At 38.9% G+C, this 24,382-nt stretch overlaps 1 protein-coding gene across 2 annotated transcripts; it reads right to left on the bottom strand.

Moving 5' to 3' along the window:
* Positions 1-14,056, bottom strand: C8H4orf17 (chromosome 8 C4orf17 homolog). Of its 2 annotated transcripts, none has more exons than XM_034442154.3 (9): positions 13,775-14,056; positions 12,761-12,987; positions 9,227-9,406; positions 7,854-7,921; positions 5,945-6,094; positions 3,650-3,731; positions 2,430-2,583; positions 540-583; positions 1-326 (listed from the first exon to the last, which is right to left on the bottom strand). In XM_034442154.3, the coding sequence occupies exons 2-9, from the start codon at positions 12,906-12,908 to the stop codon at positions 163-165; spliced, it is 990 nt and encodes a 329-aa protein (XP_034298045.1). In that variant the 5' UTR covers positions 12,909-12,987; positions 13,775-14,056; the 3' UTR covers positions 1-162. The 2 variants fall into 2 exon arrangements, with proteins under 2 accessions (XP_034298045.1, XP_087731504.1); XM_087875378.1 differs by having other exon boundaries at positions 12,777-12,987; positions 13,775-14,018.
* Positions 14,057-24,382: the final 10,326 nt, after the last annotated feature.

Here is a 24,382-nt window from a genome sequence, read left to right as displayed (position 1 = left end):
TTTAGCATTTTCATTACTGGTTCACTGTATTAATGTTCAAGATTTGGGCTTAGATCAGGAGGTCACTGTCAGAGGTTCACTACACGCTACCTTCCAAGAAAATACCGTGCTCGTTTTCAAAGACTCTCGGGACAGGAACAGGTGTGAAGAATTCCTCCTGAATTAAATTTTTCTAAGGCGAGACTTGCGGTATAACAAATGAGTGCTGTTTTGGGTCGAGAAAGAAGACTGAGGGCCACTTAAGTGTTTGGTGGAGCTGTTGGGAAGATCCTCCTCATTTCCATCAATTTTCCCTCTCTTTGCAAATAAATTACTTTTTTCTGAATCTGAAAGAAATTTTCAGAAAACACTAGTTTTAAGAACTGGGATTTTCTTGTCTACACATCTAATGAAAAATCTGCCTTAATTAATGCACTGCATAAGCAGTTATACATATGTCATTATGCAGACTCCAGATAGCAGCCTGCCCTTGTTTTCTTCAGTATTCAAAATTTAAAATATGTATGAGTTAATTTTTTAGGACCAAAATATATACCTACCTGGTCTTGATACTTTACTGGCTAGCGATCCTTGGCTTGAAGTCCTAAGTGGAAGTAAGATTGTTTAACCATTCTGTACAAATCTAATATTAAATTTAGTGTGACTTTAATTTAAAAAAAGGATTCTAGGAAAAAAATTAATATAAATAAATATTAATATTAATTAATATAAATAAATTGAAGTTGAGTAGAAAGATCTGTATCCTTTTAATGTGTAAAGTAGTCTTCTCTTAGATATTCACTGATGAGAGATTGTCCTCTTGTTATTTGCTATTTGATTTCAGAAACTGAAATCAAATTACCAGCAGACCGAATTTTGGTGCCTTTTAATCCATTTCACCATGCCTACAGAAAATTCCCAAATGGTATTTCCTACTAATATAAATAAGGTGCCCCTCAACATTGAACTGTATCACCAAACTAATAATACAGTATTGCAATGCTGTATTTAAAATATATAGAGAAGCCACAATCACTTGAAAGCAGTTGTAGGTACATAGGGTTAATATCTACATAATGAGTTGACCCACGCACTATAAATTATATAACTCTCATCCTGAAAAGTTGTTGTTGTGTAAACTTGATTAAGTAAACTTAATTAATAAAAACACTACTACACTGCTAACAAAATATTATTTACATTTTCATGGACAATCTAACTCCAGCTGCTTTTTGAATACAAAAATGACAAAAACAGCATCACTTTGCAAACTCATCCCCTTTGGGACATCATGATAGATTATCAAAGGGGGCAGAACATGGAATGAAGCAAGGTGGCATTATACACATTGGGAAAGTCACAATATATTTTCTTTTTGCTTGTGCACACTTCTTGGAGAAGGAATCATGAGTTTACCCATAGTAGGTAATTAATGTAAGATTGCAGTAAAACCACTGATGGTGTCAAAATTACTTGTCTTGAAATACAACTGCTCAAAAAATAAAGGGAACACAAGCAGAAGACATCCAAGATCTGAATGAAGGAAATAGCCTTATTAAATACTTTGTTCGTTACATACAGTAGTTTATACACTGCTCAAACAAATAAAGGGAACACAAAATTGCTGTATGTAACAAACAAAGTATTTAATAAGGTTATTTCCTTCATTCAGATCTCGGATGTCTTCTGCTTGTGTTCCCTTAATTTTTTTGAGCAGTATATTATCAACCCAAATCAATCCATTGTAGGATGAAGGCCTTTTCGTTGAAGGTTAAGGACTATGATCTAGCACAGGGGTCTCCAACCGTGGCAGTTTTAAGCCTGGAGGAGTTCAACTCCCAGAATTCCCCAGCTAGCAGAGCTCTGCTGGCTGGGGAATTCTGGGAGTTGAAGTCCTCCAGGCTTAAAGTTGCCAAAATTGGAAAGCCCTGATCTAGCACACTCAGCCAATGCAGGCTAACAGATAGATGTTTTTTGACTTTCCAGTCTAGGGAAAAGACTTAAAACTCTCAAGTCATTCTTGAGAGAGAATCATTGGCCCAAAGTCACCCAGCCAGGTTCAACCTAAGGGAAGATTGGGACTTAGACCTTCCCATTCCACTCGCTATTGTCTTTCTCTTAAAATAAAAAACTATTAAGATGGTCAGCTGTTAAATTTTATTTGCAGGAGTCCAGAGAAGCTTCAGATAAACAGTCCCAAAGGTGCTTTTTCAAGAGGCAACTGAACTTTCTGGTTTTACTTTGACGACGTTTTGCTTCTCATCCAAGAAGCTTCTTCAGTTCTGAATGTCTTCAAAGAAAAAACAGAAAGTCCATTTGCCTCTTGAAAAAGCACCTTTGGGACAACCATAACCTGGATGACAGAATCTCCACAGACATTCAGATGAACAGGTTACAATAGGTGCTTCCATGTGCAAACTCCATTCCTTGTGCACTTTTTGCGAGTTTACCTGATACGGCTACCTTCATTAGGTGTTCCTTTTTGCCCTCTCAGCAAAGCCTGTATGTTTGGAATGTCATTTTCAATCCGGGCCGCTGGCCTATAATACAACAGATCGCGGCTTGTCATATCGGAGCGTATGAAATTGGATACAAACTCTTTCTCTGAAATACAAAAGATATAGGGGCACTTTAAAAGGTAAGTTTTGAAACTTACTTTTTTGGCTCAGCAGTGAGCAATCTGCTCATGTTTACATTTCACTCATGTACGCTTTTGTGACTGAGAGTGTGGTGGGTACATGAAAAGGGCTGGTTAAGAGCCACAGCCAGTGTGGCAAATTCTGTTTCCCTCTCTTTGTAGCTCAAGGACGCTTCTTTCATTCTCTTTCAAAATTAGGGAGTATTCCAGACACATGTAATCTAGAGAATTTTCCTAGAAATAATATTTCAGGCTCTTCCTCTGCCTGCACATAATTGTGCTTCAATATGTAGTTGTCTATTACAGGGGTGTCAAACTCAAGGCCCAGGGGATGGATCCGGCCTGTGGGGTGCTTAGATCAGGCCCGCAGAGCTGCCAAGGACCGGCCTGCAGTGCCTCTGCCAGCAAAAACGGAGCTCGGGAGGACTGGGTGTGTCCCTCCGAAGCTCCGTTTTCGCTGGCAGAGGGTTGCAGGAAGCCGTCCCAGCCGAAAACGGAGCTCAGGAGCCCATTTTCAATGGCAGAGTGCTCGGGCCACCACAGGCGCACCCAACACAAGTGATGTCGAAATGGCCCCCCTGCCCACCCTGGCCCCCCAAGGTCAAACACAACCCTGATGTGGCCCTCAATGAAATTGAGTTTGACACCCCTGCTGTATTACATCAGATCTGTTTCTATATCTAGTTGATATGACTTAAAAGGATGTAAGACTGATAATCATCCTGTCTAAATGAAATAAGTATGCTGATTCTTCTCATTTAGTAGACTGAAAATAAAAGAAACGGCTGCTTTAACAGTCACATTAACTTTAATGAGCCCTCTCATTAAAGCAGCAGTTAGCAGTAAACAACATATTTAGGGTCATGTAAAAGCCTGAAAACTGGTATGTGTCTTTAAGGAATAGCAAAGCCTTCAAAAGCACTTCTTCCAAATACTTTTCAAAGTGTACTGTGCACTTAAAAGAAGTGTGATAACTGATACAACAAGCAAAACAAAACACATTGTGTGCAACTATAGCATGCATTCTCTTACCTTTCACACTTGCCTTGGATAACCAACTTTGAATCCCTCCAATGGTATCTGTCTGTAAAATGTCACAGAGTTTTTCTAGGACCTAGAATCAAGATGGTCATATTAGGTAGTAGTTTTGATTGTCTTGTGTACAACTATACTTATCTTTTTAATCTTCCAGCTCAATGACTGATTTTTAAAAAATCAGACAGTATTGCGAAAAAGATATCAATGTTTTTCTTTTTAGAACTCTATTGATTTTTTCCCCTGACTCGGTTTCTACTGAGCCAGCCAAACATTAGTTGAAATTATATACAAATGCTGTATGTAAAATTTAAAATAATTTAACCTTCATAATGTGTAACACATAACACCACGCTTGCAATATTTCAATTTTCTAAGATTTCCAGATTTCTAAATTGGTAGAAAAAGCAGGTATTTTGGAGAAGGACATAACAGTAAAAATACAATTTATTTTTACATAGAACCTTAAACAAACTTTAATGTTGTCACTGAGAATAGGGAAGACAATGCCTTTGAATTTGGCAAAGACAATACAACATTTTCCTGCACCTAGGCAAAATTGCAAAAGGCAGTTTCTAGTGGATTCTGAATTTTTAAAAACTTATGTGGAGTCTGATGGAAAGAATAGGGACACCCAGCCTGAAAAGATCTAGCTAATCATTTTTTTTAAAAAAGTGTGTGTGTGTGTGTGTGTGTGTGTGTGTGCCTTTGAGCCATTTTTTTACTCCTGGAAATTGCCCAGACTAGACCTTGTAGTTTCTTGGCAAAATTTCAGAAGTAGTTTGCCATTGCCTGCTTCCTAAGGCTGAGAGAGAGTGACTGATTTTGTATCTAAGGAAGGATTAGATCTCACAAAACTGAAGAAGCTTCTTGAATGAGAAGCGAAACGTCTTCAAGGAAAAACCAGGAAGTCCAGTTGCCTCTTGAAAAAGCACCTTTGGGACAACCATGACCCGGATGACTGCGAATCTCCATAGACATTAGATCTCACAGTTCCTGTTTCTAGCTGGTGTAATCTTTATTCTTTATTGCCATTTAGTAATCATCCACATTTTTGCTACTGAAATATAGTAGCCTCAAAAGGAAAATCCCAACAGTATTGGGTGCTATTGACTAAGTAATACAATATTAATACAGGTGGTTCTTGTTTAACAACCATTCTTTCAATGACTATTTGAACTTGTGACACGGTTCAACAAGTGATACAGATAACAGGTTGACAGGTTTAATAAAGTTGGAAGGGACCTTGCAGGTCATTGAGTCCAACTCCAGCCCAAGCAGGAGACCTTACAACTGCGTCTACTTAGGATCGAACTCATAACCTCCTGATTGTGAGGCAAGAGCTCCACCTCTAGGCTTGCAACCGGCCCTTGAAGTTTCAGCCATCACAATGCCCTGGTAATTACATGATCATAATCTAGGCGCTCTACAACTGCCCCAGATTTCTGACTGTAGGAATGTTCCCTCACTCACAGGACTGCCATTTATCCTTGCTGTCTTCCCGCAATCAAAGTCAATGGGGAAGGCAGCAGGAAATCAGCAGTCTTCATGTGAAGTTCTCACTTAATGACTTGCATAGATTCACTTAATGAAGACATTGACTAGAGACTGCCAGAACTCACTTCATACTCTATGATCACATCACTTAGTGATGAAATTCCAGACCCAATTCCAGTTGTTAAGCAAAATTACCTGTAACGTTTATGTTTTAATACATATATATGTTTATTTTCTATTATTGTAAAAACTGCCCAGAGTTACCCTGAGGTAAGATGGGTAGCTAATAAAATAAACAAGCAAACAAATCTTAGTTGGATTTTGTATACCCCTTTGGTTCCATCAGCAGCACTTTCTCTGTTTCAGCCTCCCTTGGGATGGGTATCCTTCATTCATGTGGAGTTAAAATTCTTCCAGCATGACCACTGGTGAGTTTTGACAGTTTAAATCTATGTAAATGAAGGACACCATGGCTGGGGAAAACTGTCCTGAGAAATGTATGGGTTTTAAAGAAGTTTAAACATTTATCTACATTCAATACTCAATAATTTCATAAACCATCTGCATGTTTTTACTATTAGTTTCAATTAAGTAGCGACAACGCAATTCAAAGAAAAATAAGGTTACTGCAAAATACATCTTGGTATGTTAAGAGGGAAATTACTATATAATCCAGTGTTTCACAGGAATATTCCTTCAGTCTTATCTTTTAAACATCATTCCCCTTTGGCCAACATATTTTAACTTATCTTAACTTACAATATATAGAAGAACCACTTACTGATCGTATCTTACTTTTATTTCTTGATCCAGATAGCTTGGGGTATAATTCATATTTTCCCTGAAATTTTCTTTATGATGCACTCTCTGAAGAGGGAAAAGATGGAGGTCCTGAGAAGTCCTAGTTTGTGGACGGTCTCCTAAGTATTTTGTCAGAGGTTCATCCTGATGATCAAGCATTATACAAAGAGAGACAGCAAATATAGATGAAAGAAAAAAGAAATGCATCTGCGAATTTGCTATACGTTTGTTCTGGTGTAGTATTGTATGGGGAAAGAGGAATATCTGAGGGGAGATCTTACTAGATTTCAAGCCTACCAGTCAAGCTAGAGAATTTTTCCCTCTTGTTCCATTCTTCCATCCTGGGAAGATGTGGCCTCAACTTCAGAGCTACCTGACAGAAATTTGTCTTGGAGACCAAGAAATTACCTCTATGCTCCTTGGTGAAATTAGTCTACTAAACACATCAATTACTAGAGAAGTCTATAAGTACACCCTCATTTCTACGATTATACAAACTCCATAGATACTGGTGTTTGTGTGTGTGTGTATGTACACGCACATTTCTGTGCTTTTGAGTTAGTGTGAAAACTTGGTGACTGCTTGGACAAGTCCCTTCAGTTTTCTAAGAAAGATTTCAGAAGTGATTTGCCATTGTTTATTTTCTATACAGTAGTGGCCAAAATTGTGGAAACCTGTTGGGAAAAGTATATTTTCTAAAACTAGCTAATAACACCACATTTTTTTGGAATAATACCATAAAATTATATATCAATCAAAAGATAATTTAATCAAGAATGTAATGCAATAACTTTTATGAAGGATTTGCTATTAGAATAACAGTTACAGTATAAAGAAGAAAAATGAAACATGTAGAAAAAACAAGATATACAAAATTATCACCATAGAAAAAACAAGATAATCAAAAATTATCACGTCAGTTATACAAAAAGATATACAAAAATTATCACGTTAGTTGGGTAACCTTTAGCATGAATTATGGCCTTCTAATGTCTTCCCATGGAGTGAACCAAGTCTTTTAGTTCTGCAGCTGTTATAATGTGAAACTAAGATTGACATCTATTAACTGGGATTTATTGCTGGGTCGCTTCTGACTAACAAGTTTCTTTAGTCGGCTCCATAGATTTTCAATTTCCAATTCAATGGGTTAAGGTGTGGGCTATTCCCAGGCCATTCCAGTAGTGGAATATGATAATCTTGAAACTCCAAAAAAAAGTGGTGTTATTAACCATCAAACCTCAAAAATACATTTTTCCCAAAAGATTTCCACAATTTTGGCCGCTGCTGTAGCTGAGAGACTAACTACCCAAAGGTTACCCAGCTGGTTTCATCCCTAAAGTGGGATTAGAACTCATGTTGTCTGAATTTCTAGCCCAGGGGTGTCAAACTCAAGGCCCGTGGGCCGAATCCGGCCCATGGAGTGCTTAGATCTTGCCTGCGGGGCCACCCTGGAAACAGCGAAAGACTGGCCCGCGATGCCAGAGAAAATGGAGCTCATATATGATATGCCTCCTGTAGCCCTCTGCCAGTGAAAACAGAACTCGGGCCACCACAGGCGCCCCCAACACAAGTTACACACCCACCCAACCCCCCAAGGTCAAACACAACCCTGATGCGGCCCTCAGTGAAATCGAGTTTAATACCCCTGTTCTAGCCTAATTAACCACTATACCAAACTGGGTCTCCCACAGTTATTACATCAATGTAATTTTTAAAAAAATTATCTCTTTCCCCAATCATTTCTATAGCATAGAAGCATTGCTGAAATTAGACAATTTGGGTGGGCGGATCATCAGGCACTAATAATTATATGCAACCCAAGACAAGAAGTCCTGATTAGTTTAATTATACAGGTAAACGGTTTCCCGGTAAGCCATTATAATGGAGGCAGAGGACTCTTCACCTTTTTCCTTAAGAGAGGAGTGTTTCTTGCTTGATTTCCCAGCTCTGCACGTTCATCTTTAGCAAGATCTGGAATATAATGAAAGTTCCTAAAACACTGAAGTTGGAGTTTAAAAGGATGAACCGCTAATTATACTCCTATTGAAAAATTCAACAATGTGTTATATTTTTATTAATTTGGGGATCGGGAAATAGATGCCCAAATTCAAATGTGCAATATTGTAGTGATAGTAACACATATATGGTAGTGAATACACCTTTTTTGCAAACCATTCACAATCGTCTGCTGTCACTCACCACAACACAGACTAGTTGAAACACAAAGTAAAGGGTGGTATGCAGGTCCTGTTTTTAAGCTGGCCTTTTAGTTATTATTATTATTTATTTATTTGTCAAGTATGTATTAGATAATATATATATAAGTATAAGCATGAATTGAATACATAAAATGAATACAAATAAAGGGGACATTAGGACAGGGACGTTAGGCACGCTGGTGCTCTTATGCATGCCCCTTACAGACCTCTTAGGAATGGGATGAGGTCAACAGTAGACCGTCTTAGGTTAAAATTTTGGGGGTTTGGGGAAGAAACCACAGAGTCAGGTAGTGCATTCTAGGCATTGACCACTCTGTTGCTGAAGTCATATTTTCTGCAATTGAGTTTGAGTGGTTCACTTTAAGTTTGTGCCTATTGTGTGCTCGTGTATTGTTGTGGTTGAAGCTGAAGTAGTCATTGACAGGCAGGACATTGTAGCAGATAATTTTATGAGCTATGCTTAGGTCATACTGAAGTTGGCATAGTTCTAAGTTTTCTAAGCCCAGAATTTCAAGTCTGGTGGCATAAGGTATTTTGTTGCGAGCAGAGGAGTGGAGGACTCTTCCTGTAAAATATTTCTGGACACACTCAATTGTATTAATGTCCGATATGCAGTGCAGGTTCCAGACAGATGAACTGTATTCGAGAATTGGTCTAGCAAATGTTTTGTATGCTCTGGTTACTAGTATAATATTATCGGAGAAGAAGCTATACAAGATTAGGTTTACAACTCTTAATGCCTTTTTGGCAAAATTGTTACAGTGGGCTTTGGCACTTAGATCATTAGATATGAGTACTCCAAGGTCCTTGACAGAGTGAGGGTTCTTTGTCTCTTATATATCCTTAGGATCTCCAGTTATAAACCACCAAGGAGTAATAGAGACCTCATTCCAACTAGATCTGATCTAGATACTGGTCAGCCATTCATTTCTCCTGAAAGCGTGGAAAAAATTAATACAGATGTCAAAATCTAAGATGAAATAGGAAAAATTCAGATTTTAATCTTGCACGGAAGGATTCAAAGCTCAACGACTTTGCAGTCATGCACACTACTTACGTGGAAGAGTTGTTCCGACTACCTCTGGTATCAATGCTGGCAAAGTATTATTGGAAAAATTCTTATCTGCTGCGGTTCCAAGATGCCTGTAAGGTGGGCCGTATGCTGGGCCTGGCATGATGAAATGTCCGTCATTGTACTCTCGGTCCCGAACAAAGCAGACAGGCGCATCATTTAATCCTGAGTAAGAAAACGAGCCTTTAATATTTTCTCAGGCAAATAATTGAATTTGTTACAATGGAGAGGCAATCCTTTGGGGCCACTGAGCATATTAGGAATTTTAAGAATATGCTGTGGTTGCTGTCATGTTTGCCTGGAGAGGATGGGCCAACTCACCACAGCCAACTTGCCATGGGACGATTCAACAATTCAATTTAATTATTTAAAATAATTTCAAAATGTTTTAATTTTTGTCATTCACATTTCATTTTGTCCCTCCTTTTGCATCCTTTCTTTAATAGTTCTATTCCACCATTTCTTCGATATTAGTATAACTGTTGACCTGCGGTGAGTTGTTCCACCACAAATTGACCACAGTGAGTTGGCCACAATGAGTTGCCTATGGCACGTTATCCTAAACGCTTCATGGATGCTAAATAGTCACGATGCAAACAATAAATTTGTTAAGGATATTGTTGAGTTACACCCGAAGTTGTGGTTTATAAAGCAGAGTACCGTTAGAGTTTTACGCATGGAAACGTTTTGAGAGTAATTGTGAATAACATACAGACAAACTGGGTTTTATAGTATTTTACTTTTAGGGAAAAGCAAAATCATAGTCCTTTAACAATCCAAGTCTTAGCCATATAAAGTGCAATATAAGATCAATCCAGGGATATAAAATCTTCTTACCAGTTTGTAGAAAAATACAAGGAACAATCAGGAAAAATATAAAAACAGTTCAATAAATATCAGAAAGCAGTAAATAAATAATCATGATCAAACCATTGACCATAGAGAGATCAAAAAGAGTTACAGCGTAGCAGCAGGTAAAAATGGTGTAGTGTCCACACTCACCATAATTTAGCTCTCTTTAAATACATTGGCTACAGAGCTCAGCCAATCAGGATGTAGAATGACTCAGCACAGTTCTTAAAGCTACATAATACATTCTCATAATATAAACATACAATGTTGGCTTATATATTTCCTGGCCAACCAATTAGGCAATAACCATTTCCTAACAAAAATATTAGAATGCAAACTAGTGAGGTTGCCCCCTGCCACTTCTTCCCATCTCTACTATTCTAACCTGACTACCATTTTCCTGGAGAATAACAGAAAAACAAACAAACGAAAAAGCTACGAAAAAAGCTACAGAAAAACAAGGCAAGAGAGCTATTATCCATTTTTATTTTCTTACAATGCCTCTGAGAGATATAGGCGGTTCAGAGGTGTCAACAAAGGCAAATTTGGAAAGTTGCACCTTGTTTTGCAAATCTGTAATTACAGTAAAGACCATTTTCAATTCATTTTTTAAAAAAATGTAACTTAAGTAGGGTAAGAGCAGTGGTGAAATCCGAACTGGTTTGCTGGATTTCCTGCTTTCTAGCAAAGCTAAACTGTGCTGCACAACTGATCCCCCCTGCTGTTCTACTTACCTTCCCAAGCCTCCTTTTGGTACATGCTGCACGCACGCACATGTGGAGTACGCGCCAAAAGGAGGCTTGGGAAGGTAAGTAGAATAGTAAGGGGGGGGGAATCAGCTGTGACGCACGGTTTAGCTTTGCTAGAAAGCAGGATTTCCTGCTTTCTAGCAAAGCTAAACCACACTGCACAGCTGATCTTCGGACATACTGGTTCGCAGGAACCGGTAGCATTTCACCCCTGGGTAAGAGGTCTGCCAGTTGCCATGGGCTTTGTGTTGTTGACAAAAATGTATAAACACAATGGGAACCTTGTCTTGAATTTTGTTTTTAAACAGGCACATACATATAGTTATGCAACACACGGAGCTGGTTCATACCTAAGTGTTCTTTGCATGACTGTACAATCATATAATTTTGCATGGATAAATGAGCCAGCATAGGTTAATCATCTCAGAGGAATACTTTCTATATTAAATGCTGTTGTTCCAGATGTAAACTCACCCAAACATATCATTAACTCTGTTGAAGAGTTTCATGTTTGACTTCAGTCAGTGGGAAAACACTGATATCAATCATTTCAGGGACTAATAGTGATCATGATGTAATGCAGGGGTATCAAACTCACGTTGTCATGATGGCATCATGTGACGTATCAGGATTTTTTCCCCCTTCACTAAGCCAGGCGTGGGAGTGGCCAGCACATGATGCATCTGGCCTGCGGGCCACGAGTTTGACAGCCCTGATGTAATGCTTCAGTGGCCAACATACTTTTCCATTTATGAATATACATTTATGACAAAATCTCATAAAAGGACAAAGGGTCAGTTTAGTGAACTCCAGTATGCTGAAATACCCATTTATTGATCCATTAACTGACTAATAGTGATTTGCTGCATCAAACTTAATTTTCATTTCAGAGTTCATGAGTTACTTATTGCTAATGAACCTGAAATGTCAAATATTTCTCAAGTTATGGATCAAAGCCAATTATATAAACCCCATGTTATGATTTGTAAATCACAGTTTATGATTTGGAGTGAAGATGATCTCAGAGCAGCTAGTAAAAAAAAAGCATGCTTAAAACAAACCATAGTTTAATACAATATCTAGCTTCATTGTTATTAACATCTGCTGTGCTTTCTTAGGCATGTGAGTTTTTTAAAAAAATAATTGTCTTTTACATAGTTGATTTTTACCATATTGTTATATGCTGCATCATCAGTTTAGTATGAGATGTGTAATAGAATAGAATAGAATAGAATAGAATAGAATAGAATAGAATAGAATAGAATAGAATAGAATAGATTTTTTATTGGCTAAGTGTGATTGGACACACAAGGAAATTGTCTTGGTGCATATGCTCTCAGTGTACATAAAAGAAAAGATATGTTCATCAAGAATCATAAGATACAATACTTAACGATAGTCATAGGGTACAAATAAGCAATCAAATCATATTAGGAAACAGTCAATTTAAACCGTAAGGATACAAGCAACTAAGTTACAGTCATATAGTCATAAGCAGGAGGAGATGGGTGATGGGAACGATGAGAAGATTAATAGTAGTGCAGATTTAGCAAATAGTTTGACAGTGTTGAGGGAATTATTTGTTTAGCAGAGTGATGGCATTCGGGGAAAAACTGTTCTTGTGTCTAGTTGTTCTGGTATGCAGTGCTCTATAATGTCGTTTTGAGGGTAGGAGTTGAAACAGTTTATGTCCAGGATGTGAGGGGCCTGTAAATATTTTCACAGCCCTCTTTTTGACTCGTGCAGTATACAGGTTCTCAGTGGAAGGCAGGTTGGTAGCAATTGTTTTTTCCATATAACCATATAAAATTAACAAATCCAGTGGTTGAATAAATTCAGACAATTCAAGAAAACATAAATGGGAATGGAGTTATGATACAATTAGCCACATGGGATGTGGGGCACAAAGGAGCCTTACCTTTAATGTGACATACATTTTTGGGATGTGGGGAGTGTCGACAAACAAAATAAGTTCCTCCTCTTTGAAAGGGCTCATTTGAACTTTGCCTGGCGGTTCCTTTGTAGCTCAGTTGAAGCTCAGGCTGTTGTCGGAAATTGATATTCATTTTAAGGCTGGGCTTTTGTCCATGCAGTTATTCATGGGGCAAGGAGTAGCTACAGCATCTTCTCGATGGAACTTTCATGCTGGACACAGAGAGGAATAAAGAATCATATATATCAAACTAATAAACATTCATATACCTCAAGGTATCATAATATTATGGGATGGAGGTTGATAAAACCAACTAACCAAAACCAAAACATCCTAAGCAAACCAAAAGACTCAGCAACCCCAGAAGCAAAAACAGGAGGCATCTCCAACATACAATGTAAGGACTGTAACAACCAGTGGTGGGTTTCCCCCGATTCAGACCAGTTCGCAAGAACCGATAGTAAAACTGGCGGGAGGCCCCACCCACCGCCCTGGATGTTGTCATCAGCGATCTGCACATGCGCAGAAGCAAGGTGAACGCGCGAGTGAAGCGAGCACGCTCATGCAATCCCATTGCGAACTGGTAGTAAAGGTAAGTAGAACCCACCCCTGGTAACAACCACTGTGTAGGACAAACAGGCAGAAGATTGAAAGAACACATCCATGAAGACTAACTAGCAGTCAGAAGATATGAAGAAAATTCTTTAATTTCACAACATCTAGAGAAATTTAACCATAGTGTCAATGGGGAAAATGTGAGAATCCTAGACCAGGCTAAGTCCAAAAATGCCAGGGAATTCACGACTTTTTTCCCCCTTCGCTAAACCGGGTGTGGGCGTGGCCAATGCGTGGCAGCCCTGCTCTACAGCTTTGCATACCAGAGGGATCCACCATGTCTAAATCCACCCCCATAGCTATCTTCACTGTACTTAAACGTCAAGCTGAAACAATATTAGAAATCAGCAGTCCTTACCAAACTACATAATATAAGCAAAATACCTTTCATATATCTAGCGGAATGTGGGGCTTAGGAAGTCTCTCTTACTCTACTGCTTCTTGCACTTCTTCAGTCAAGTCAAATGGTTTTCTTTTCTGATTTTGAATTGTTCTTCTCCGAAGAGGCAAAGCAATTTTTGCAATACATTTACGCCCTTGTCTCAAGCAATTGGATAAGCTTTTCAACCTATATTTTGCTTTCTTTGTTCTTGACTTCCCTTAACAACAGTAGAGACACAACAGCTTTGGACTGGAACCCAAGAATTTTTTTAACCCCAGCATTCTGTGCACATCACTTCTTTTATGACATCTTGCTACCATATACAGACATAAGTAATCCCATGGTTTCTTGTACACTGTACTGTAAGCAGAAAATGTGGTAAAATGCAGGGCTTACTCCTGGAAGCATAAATTATTTATTCAGTTCATCAGCTTCACTTAACAATAAAATAGATGCCAAAAATAAAGCTGCCAGAACCCTTTTCCAAATAAGGAGTGAAGTTGGTGATAGGATGATCATCAAGTGAAAATCCCGACTTGCTAAATTATGAGTATTCATAATTTTATATAGCCTTGTACTAAGAATTATTCAAACTCACTTCCATGGATCTCATATGGAGCTTGGGACTCCCCAGGAAGTTGTCAGCAACTTAGATAAAGATCACAATTTCCTTTTAACCTTGTCCAGATTAGCAGAGAGAAAACTGGAAGGCCCTCAATATTTACTCTGGGCTTTGTTCCTCATTCTGCTTTTCCAAACAGAACCCTGCCACTTTTCTTAGGTGTGATACACCTGGGGCTAATTAGAGATCATATAAATTCATTAATCACCTTGGGGTCATGGCACTGCAATGTTTGAGGACCCAATCCATCTTTGATCTTTATGTGTTCTTCCTTATCTGAGAATTCCCAGAAGATGTCACAAATCTCTTCTTGCCTCATCTAAAATTCAAAGAAAAATTCATTTAGCATCTCTTTGCAGGGGTAAAGAAAATTCCATTGCTTGGTGTAGGAAACCCATGGCGATGCTGTAAGCCAGTCTACCACTAGATGGTGCAATTTCATATTTTGCAAATATTCCAGAGATAACCTGGTCATCATTTTTGATTCAGTGACAGTGCATTTTTCATCAAACGCTGCAATCAATTTTCTGCCAATTCTCCACAGTTTTCGCTGTAAAAACTTACTTGGTCCCAGCTGATGTAGGAGGATACATTAGTGCTATATATTATCATATAAAATCAGAGACGTCACCCTGCCAACAAAAGTGTGTATCGTCAAGGCTATGGTTTTCCCAGTTGCAATGTATGGCTGCGAACGTTAGACCATAAGAAAGGATGAGCGCCAAAAAATTGAGATCTTTGAACTATGGTGCTGGAGAAGACTCCTGCGAGTCCCTTGGACTGCAAGGCATTTAAACCAGTCAGTCCTAGAGGAGATCAACCCTGACTGCTCTTTAGAAGGCCAGATCCTGAAGATGAAACTCAAATACTTTGGCCACCTAATGAGAAGGAAGGACTCACTGGAGAAGAACCTAATGCTGGGAAAGATTGAGGGCAAAAGAAGAAGGGGACGACAGAGAATGAGGTGGCTGGATGGAGTCACTGAAGCAGTAGGCGTGAGCTTAAATGGATTCCAGAGGATGGTAGCGGACAGGAAGGCCTGGAGGAACGTTGTCCATGGGGTCGCGATGGGTCAGACACGACTTTGTAACTAACAACAACAAATTCCAGTAGAATCTTAATCTCATAGCAAAGTCCTCATATGCAAAACTGATTTAACTTGCCCATGGATTTCCTTTTATCTACCCAGCAAGTTTGTTTTTCAGCTAATACTGTGTGCCCAATAAACAAACACATACACTCTATATATTCAACACTCACAAAGACCTTATTATTACAAGATCAGAGTACCGCAATATTCTATATCCTGCATGAAAGATCCCAACGTATTGCCATGGATATGCTTGCTTCTAACTGGACTGATAACTGTGTATTAAACATGAAGCCTGCCCAGATCAGGTTATTCAAGAATGCACCCTGGTAACACTGGATATAGTTCAAGATAAAGGTGTGTTGAGTTCTTAATCTATTAACAATGCTACCTAGGTTTTGGTTGGGAGAAACTTTTGAAAAGCTTCTTTCATATGGACAGATGTGCGAGAGGTTCTGCTTAGCAAAATAGATTTTGTTTCCTTGACTTTTGAATGCAACATTCTCAGCTCATTAGCCTTTTACCATTGACCAGGTGGGCTGCAATATACCGTAGTTGGTTTTGCTGCTGTCATGAATTAATGCTACCTAAGCTGTGTCAATGAGTTCTTTTATACCTAAATTGCTTTTTCAATGCTATTCTTTCTGAATCTTGTTTTGGAGGACTAGCTGGACCAAATCAGGCAATGGCTGGGTTTGGATATTCTACAATATGTTGTGGCTACCTAAGCACTCCTCTGGGTAACCACTAAATGCATATCAGTGATGCTTCAGCAAATGGATTTAGAGGAGATGAATGGATAGTGTTGCATTGAGCCAATCTTTTTCCAAGGAGGCAACCTTTAATCTTACATTCTTGCTTTACTTATTTGCCATGAGGTTTGACTAGGACCTCTTGTACTTAGGAAAGTTTAGGAATGGGGACCTGCCCTGCTCTTGGATGCTGCAGGCATGCCTTCTCCTCATCACTGGTCACTGATCTTCAGGGCTGTCACCTTTTGGCAGGGAGGAATCCAGGCAAGCAGTTGTCTCTTTTATTTCTTGCCAAACCTCCCAAATCCTGGCATACGATTCCTGGGCAGGCAGTCAGGGCTTGGAAGAACGATAAGAAAAGTATCTGTATTACAAGGAGAAGAGAGTCTTTAACCATCAGTTTTCCTATGCCACAGAGAGATACTTTGGCTTTGGAGTGTTCTCGGGAGAAGGGATGATATCTATATCTGCTACTCCCAATATCTCTGCCCTCCACATGGTCCTAGAAGGCCAAGCACAGCAGAACATGGTCAGCAAGCTAAGTGGGCACATTTTCCAGGGCATAATTAACCACCACCTACTACCAGGTGCTAAAGATATTAAAACACTGGGGGGAAGGCCGCCATTTTGCTGAGTGGGACTAGTAGTTGGAGATTCCTTTCTACCTCTTAATGCCTGGAATGCCCTGTGGTTTCATCCCCAAACCCCCATAACTTTAACCTTAGACTGCCTACTGTTGACCTCACCTCATTCCTAAGAGGTCTGTAAGGGGTGTGCATAAGCACACCAACGTGCCTACTGCCCCTATCCTACTGTCCCCATTTATTCGTATCCATTTCCTGTATTCATAATCATGTCATGTTTATACTTATATCTTATACATGCTTGACAAATAAAATAAATAAATAAAATAAATAAATACCTTCCTTCTGGTAGAAGAAGGGAAGCAAAGAAAGAGGTTCCTCAGCTGCTACCCTCTGCAGACAGAGGAGTGAACAACCATTACTCCTTAAAGAAGAAAAAGAGGGATCAGGTCAGAGGTGGTATTCAGCCGGTTCGGACTGGTTCACCCGAACCGGTAGTGGAAATCGTCCCAGCTCTATGCCATCCTATTTAGGCACATTTTTTAGGCCAGGTGCATGCGCGGAAGGTGTACACACCAGCAAAGCACATGCGCGGAAGCCCGGGTGTGTGCGTGGAAAGGGCCCGTGCGAGTGAAGCGAGCAATCACATTTGTGAACCGGTAGGGAAAGTAAGTGAATACCACCCCTGGATCAGGTCTTTTGCTTCCAGGAGGAAGAAATGGGAGCGAAAGCTTCTCTTGCGCCAGTTCTCCAAGGCCATAAAGTGACCACTCTGTGAGACTGGAGAACTGACAGCAAGAGACAGCAAGTGAGTCTTTTGATGTGACTTTTGGAAGATGCCCCACCTACTTTTTTTCCTCCCACCCACCTTGGCCTCTTTTCTGCTTCACTGTCGAGGAAGAACAGGGCGTGAAAGAGTGGTTAGCAAGTCCTTAAACCAGCATATTTTTCTGCTAGTTCCTGTACTGGGTAACATTAGTTGAGTGTTGACTGCAATGAGCACTGAATTGAATCAGTTTAATCCAATACAACAATGGATTTACCTTGAGCTAAATCTAACCTCTTAGATTAGGCTGAATGGCTGAGTGTCGATTGCCCTTGGTATTTCTTCAATCCCCTGTAGCTGCAACTGATCTAATAAATCATGTTACAACTGGTCAGAACAAGAATCTTTCATGTTTTTCTTCCTGCTTGTCCTTTACATTTCATTATAGAGATATAGATATTTTAATTTATTAAGCATTATGTAAGCAACAAGGACTGTGTCAATATTGCAGGCTGCTGTAAGTTACAAAAGCATTTACACAAGGAAAAAAAAACAAATAGAAACTATTGCATAAGCAGATCAGGAAAAAAAATTGCTATTACTAAGTGCTGGGGACTGTAGCTTAAGAAATAGAAGTAACATTTGCCTATAGTTCTGTGAACTACAGCAGGGGTCTCCAATCTTGGCAACTTTAGATAGAATTCTGAGAGTTGAAGTCCGCCAGGGTTTAAGGTTGCCAAGGTTGGAGACCTCTGAACTACAATGCAAAAGAAAAGAAACATTTTATTTACAAGTTGATTAACTGTATAATTTATTGCTTAATCAGTACCTATCATTTCTTAAAGTGACATACAGAGGTCAGCATTTCAGATTTTTAAAAAGAAAGAAAGAAAGAAAGAAAGAAAAAAAGAAGGAAAGAAAGAAAGAAAGAAAGAAAGAAAGAAAGAAAGAAAAGAAAAAAGGAATGTTAAGAAGATGCTCCCCAAATAGAAGTCTTTTAGATGTATTAGGATGAAGGATAAGAAATCAAACACTTTCTGTTTTCCTCCCTTGACTCAGGGGATTCATAAAAAGGAAGATTGGTAGAATCATCCTATATATATTTGTGTTTCTGGGTGTGTACATACAAATACCCAGTTTTATCTGTATTTCTCTAAAGTTTGCAACTTTGTCTAATAGACATATTTTTGCAGATTCTTTCCTCTCTCCCTCCTTTCTTTTTTGTATTTAAAATTTGAACTGACATCCAGTAGTTTACAGTGTATCCATAAAAGAATATAAATACCCATGGTATTTGGTAAAAATCAACAAATAAAAAGATCTAAATAATCTACACATAAATTCAGGTAATAACTGATGGCATTAATTCTCATCCCTAAATTTTGCTGAAATAGCTCAATGTTTGATAACTTAAAGCCCAAAGTATGAGAGTTGGTAGACATGGAAAGCAGGGGTGAGTTCCAAATCCCGTCACTACCGGTTTGCTCACACACGCACACAGCGCTTCTACGCATGCGCAGAAGCGTCCAGGGATGGGTGGGTGGAGCCTCCCCCGCCTCCGCCACTACCGGTTCGCTCCGATCTGGTGCGAACCAGTAGCAACCCACCACTGCTGGAAAGTCTACTAGGGCAGGTCTCCCAACACTTATAGTCTTCCAACCCCATCACTACAAAAAAGTGGAGAACTAAAAGTAGAGTCTCAGACACACATGGATTGAGCTGGTCAAAACTGGTAGGACAATAAAGCCCTGCATTTTTTTTCTGAATGCATGCATTATTATTTTTTTTACAGACTCTACTTTAACCACATGTTCTTTTTAAAATGAGTGCTTTGTGTTTGGCTATTAGTTCAAAAAATGTTTCTGTATTGGTTCTAGTATTCACACATTCAAAATAAATTAAATAAAATGGTTTCCAGATGTAGTTAGGAGAATCTAGGCAAATGCCAGATTATTCCAAGCAGAAGGCTGCAAATTCCAAGAACTGAAATCCCAACATTTAAGGAGTAGGATTCTGCTTTGGATTTGATTCCCTAAAAGTATTTTTGCACCATGTAGGAGGGTGAATATAGCTCATCTGTAAAGGAGCTGTCTTTTCCAGGATTGCACAACAGATGCATAACTCTAACCTTTAAAACACCATATTAAATAAGCTGTTATAGAATAGACTGGATAATTCAAGACATTTTATATGCACACAGATGGAAAGATTCGATGTTGCTCACTATTAAAGAATGGTTGGTGAAACTGACAGTTCTTGCTGAGATGGATAAATTAAAATACCGGCAAATTCTTTGATTAAAGCAAGCACTATTTACATTTATTAATGACCGGAATCCTCTTATGGACTTTTTTCTATTAAAGAAAAAGGGACTTGTGATTTATGGCTTTAATAGTCAGATAGGAGAAGATTGTAGAAAGAAGAGTATTATGATGCAATTTTGCAGAGAGAGATTAAAATGTAATTGTATTTATAATTATGTGAAGAATATTGGAAGCCACTTCTTTCTATATTTTTTCTTTCTCCTTTCTCTTCTATGATACAATTTTTCTTGCATTTCTTGCATTTTCTTTTCTTTCTTCCTATTTTTAAAGGAAACTTTTAACGGAAGAACTTTTTTTAAAAAAGTTTCAACAAGAATTATTTAAAAAAAGAGAACTCAATACATTTTAAGACATAAAGTAGGCCAGCAGTCAATGCCAGTTCCTTTCCAATAAGGAAAAGGTGAATGATCTTTGCAAAAGTCTACTGCAATATCTAACTAGTGATATTGGGTGTATGGCTGCCAAAGTCCTATTTACTGAGGAAGGGAGATATTTCAAGTTTAATCATTTATTTGGTTATACTTTGATACCATATAGTAAAGAGGCATTTGCTGAACAAGTGGATACACCATCAGTGTTATTCTCAATGTCATGTTAATATTAGCTTATTTAGCTGTAATCTCTCTGATATTTCATAACTTCATGTACCGTATTTTTTGGAGTATAAGACCTTCCGGACTATAAGCCACATCTACCTTTTTTAGGGAAGAAAACAAGAAAAAAAAAATCTGCCTCTGCCTCCCCGCAATTTGCCTCCTTGCAGCAAACAGCCTGTTTCAGTTTCAGTTTCAGTTCCAGTTTCAGTTTCAGCACAGTCTGGTTAGCACAAGAAAAAAAAAATCTGCCTCTGCCTTCCAGCAATTTGCCTCCTTGCAGCAAACAGCCTGTTTCAGTTTCAGTTTCAGTTCCAGTTTCAGTTTCAGCACAGTCTGGTTAGCACAAGAAAAAAAAATCTTCCTCTGCCTTCCAGCAATTTGCCTCCTTGCAGCAAACAGCCTGTTTCAGTTTCAGTTTCAGTTCCAGTTTCAGTTTCAGCACACTCTGGTTAGCACAAGAAAAAAAAATCTGCCTCTGCCTCCCAGCAATTTGCCTCCTTGCAGCAAACAGCCCGTTTCAGTTTCAGCTTCAGCTTCAGCACAGCCTGATTAGCACAAGCAGTTGATTGATCGACCTTCCAATGCGGAGGACGCGGAGGCAGCAATAGGCAATGGAATCCCTGCAGTCTGAAACAGCTGATGGTTGGGAAGCCGATCTAACCAACAATCAGCTGCTTGTGCTAATCAGGCTGTGCTGAAGCTGAAACTGAAATGGGCTGTTTGCTGCAAGGAGGCAAATTGCTGGGTGGCAGAGGCAAAAGGGTGGGGACTGGTGGGTGGGCGGAGCTACATTCAGTGAATAAGATGCACCCAAATTTTCACCCTCTTTTAGGGGGGGGGAAGTGCATCTTATACTCTGAGAAATACGGTAAATACTCTACTAGAGAATTAGAGGCATATTTCAGTTTATTGCAGGGGTTGACTTAACCGTTCCTACCCATCCCAATATAGGGCCTTGATTGTGTTTTGTCAGATTCACTCCAACAGCACTATCCCATCATCCAGAACTTCTCAGAAAACCATTTTAATGCCTGCCCCTCAACCTCATTTGATCAATGACTCAAGAGGTCACATAGTGTGCGGGATGGTGACTATGGAAGAGAGGTGGCATAAAATGGGTTTCTGTTTTTCACCACTGGAATTTGTCTTGAATAAAGGTTTCTTTGCTTTAATATTCAACTCAACCACATAGGGGAAAACACAATCAAACAAGTGACACAAAATAGAGCTGTGGAAAGATTCATTATCTTGATTGTGTATCAGGTAGGACTTGACCCCAGCATCGTCTTCTAGGGAAAACCTTCAACTCAATAACATTTACAGTATATCTAAGCATCAGTACTTAATACTTACATGGAGCTTTGCTCCCGATATTCAGACAAAAACTAAGATTAGAAAGACATGTGTCTCTAAAATTCTTCTGCCTGTCTGCTTCATGGTGAGATTTCAGGTCTTGGAGGCTAGAAGCAGTGGTGGGTTTCAAAAATTTATACTACCAGTTCTGTGGGTGTGGCTTGGTGGGCGTGGCATGGTTTGGTGGGCGTGGCAGGGGAAGGATACTGTAAAATCTCCATTCCCTCCCCAATCCAGGGGAAGGTTACTGCAAAATCCCCATTTCCTCCCAATCAGTTGGGATTTGGGAGGCAGAGAATAGATGAGGACGGGGCCAGTCAGAATTTTTACTACCGGTTCTCCGAACTACTCAAAATGTCTGCTACCGATTCTCCAGAACTGGTCAGAACCTGCTGAAACCCACCTCTGGCTAGAACCAATAAGTATTAAGAAGCATGATGAAGATGGCAAAACTGAGACTTGAGATCTCAACTTTTTCAGGAAGAGCTGTTACTACCCTTTCTCTATTAAGTTGAAGTTCTAATTTCAAATGCTTGTCAAACAATAGATTGCATGATGTCCAAGACAAAATTATTTTAAAAACGCTTACTTTACCCTTGCTAGATCCATGTGAGTTTGGCAATGAAATAAGAAAACATTCGAAGAGACAGGTCATTAGGCAATTTTTGATGTATCTTTTCTTACAAGAGAATAATCACCTGTCTGAAAGCATCATCTGATCACCTCGTCTGAAGGTCAAAAAGCTGCTGTCTTTTCAGGTCATTTGATTATAGACTTGCCCATTATGATGAAAACGTAAAGCGCTTCTTTTTAAATCACAGCAATTGTCAAAATGCTCTGTATGTGCAGGTTAACAAATCATAGGCATCTCTCCTATATAAGAAACATCTATAAGAACCCACCTTACTCTTAGGAGAAGCAGAATACAGTATATTTTTCATGGCTCTGTTCCTATAGATATTAACTGTTAACCTATTATATCTGCATGAAAAGATGCCTCTGCAAAGTTCAAATAAATACCTCTAATATACCTGGATTTAATTACAGTTTGCAATGTTGATGCCCTTTCAAGACAATATGATAACTTTTCACCTTCTTTCATCCTCTGGTCTCTTTTGTTTCCTGAACTACAGGAACCCACATGGAAAACAGTTTTGATGGCTTCTAAAGTTTATCTCTCTCAGGTTAAACATTTCTCTCATCTTATAGCTCCTTCACCTACTTCTTCCTTTCCTTTCGGCACATTCTTATTCCATTAGTGTGGAAAGAAATATGTAAGAAGTAAACCAACCAGAGAGTCCTCAGGGCTTACAGGTGGACTATACTCTAAATCAGATGAATCAAAATAACATGTTTATTTTTTAATGAGACACTTTTAACTTTGATCTCCTTTCCACAATGGAGCAAATGATCGTTATGTTTTATAAAGTTGTACAGCTGTGTTAATTGAGATTTCTGGGATTTACAGTCTCAACTAAGACATATGAAGAATGGTTGCTGGAATTGGGTATGTCCAGCTTAATGAAAAGAAGGACTGGGGTGACATGATAGCAGTGTTCCAATATCTCAGGGCCTGCCACAAAGAAGAGGGAGTCAAGCTATTCTCCAAAGCACCTGAGGGCAGGACAAGAAGCAATGGATGGAAACTAATCAAGGAGAGAAGCAACTTAGAACTAAGGAGAAATTTCCTGACAGTTAGAACGATTAATCAGTGGAACAACTTGCCTCCAGAAGCTGTGAATGCTCCAACACTGGAAGTTTTTAAGAAGAGATTGGATAACCATTTGTCTGAAGTGGTGTAGAGTTTCCTGCCTAAACAGGAAACAGGTTGGACTGGAAGACCTCTAAGGTCCCTTCCAACTCTCTTATTCTATTCTATTCTAACTCATTGAAATGGTTTAGGTCAGCAAAAGTTGCATTATTTCATGCTTCTCCTTTTTTAGCATAAACAGTAACAAGTTTCAGATTGATTGATTGATTCATTCATTCATTCCCTCACTCACTCCCTCATTCATTCATTCATTCATTCATTCATTCATTCATTCATTCAATAATTTATACATACATACATTCTCTCTCTCATTTGCGTATGTCTGTCTGTCTATTTATCTATCTATCTAGCTATCATCTAGCTATCTATTGCATAACTATCACAATCTGAGAGAAGAGGAATAAATTCCTGTAACTTAGAGGATTATCTATGCTATCCATAAAAGATGAGAAACTCTCATTTTACAACCTGCACAGTAATGTAAAACATGAAATATATTTTAAAAAACCCTACCCATCTCCACCAAACTTGTTGATCATGATGATGAAAATGACAATTAATCTGTGCAGTGCCACTATTAGTAATTGAAGGATTGAACTAAGAAGACCCAGATTGTAACTGTACGTGAGAAAGATCTCAAAAAAAAAAAAAAAAAAAATGGAGCAAAGAGATGCTGCCTAGGGAACAATCCGGCAAGAGAGGAAGACACTGTCTGCAACTGCATAACAGGTGGAGAAAGCGATTCAGAAGGG

The sequence above is a fragment of the Pantherophis guttatus genome, chromosome 8, assembly GCF_059756535.1.
Source record: "Pantherophis guttatus breed Tessera chromosome 8, ASM5975653v1, whole genome shotgun sequence".
Lineage (NCBI taxonomy): Eukaryota > Metazoa > Chordata > Lepidosauria > Squamata > Colubridae > Pantherophis > Pantherophis guttatus.
This window is presented reverse-complemented; position numbering and strand designations above follow the sequence as displayed.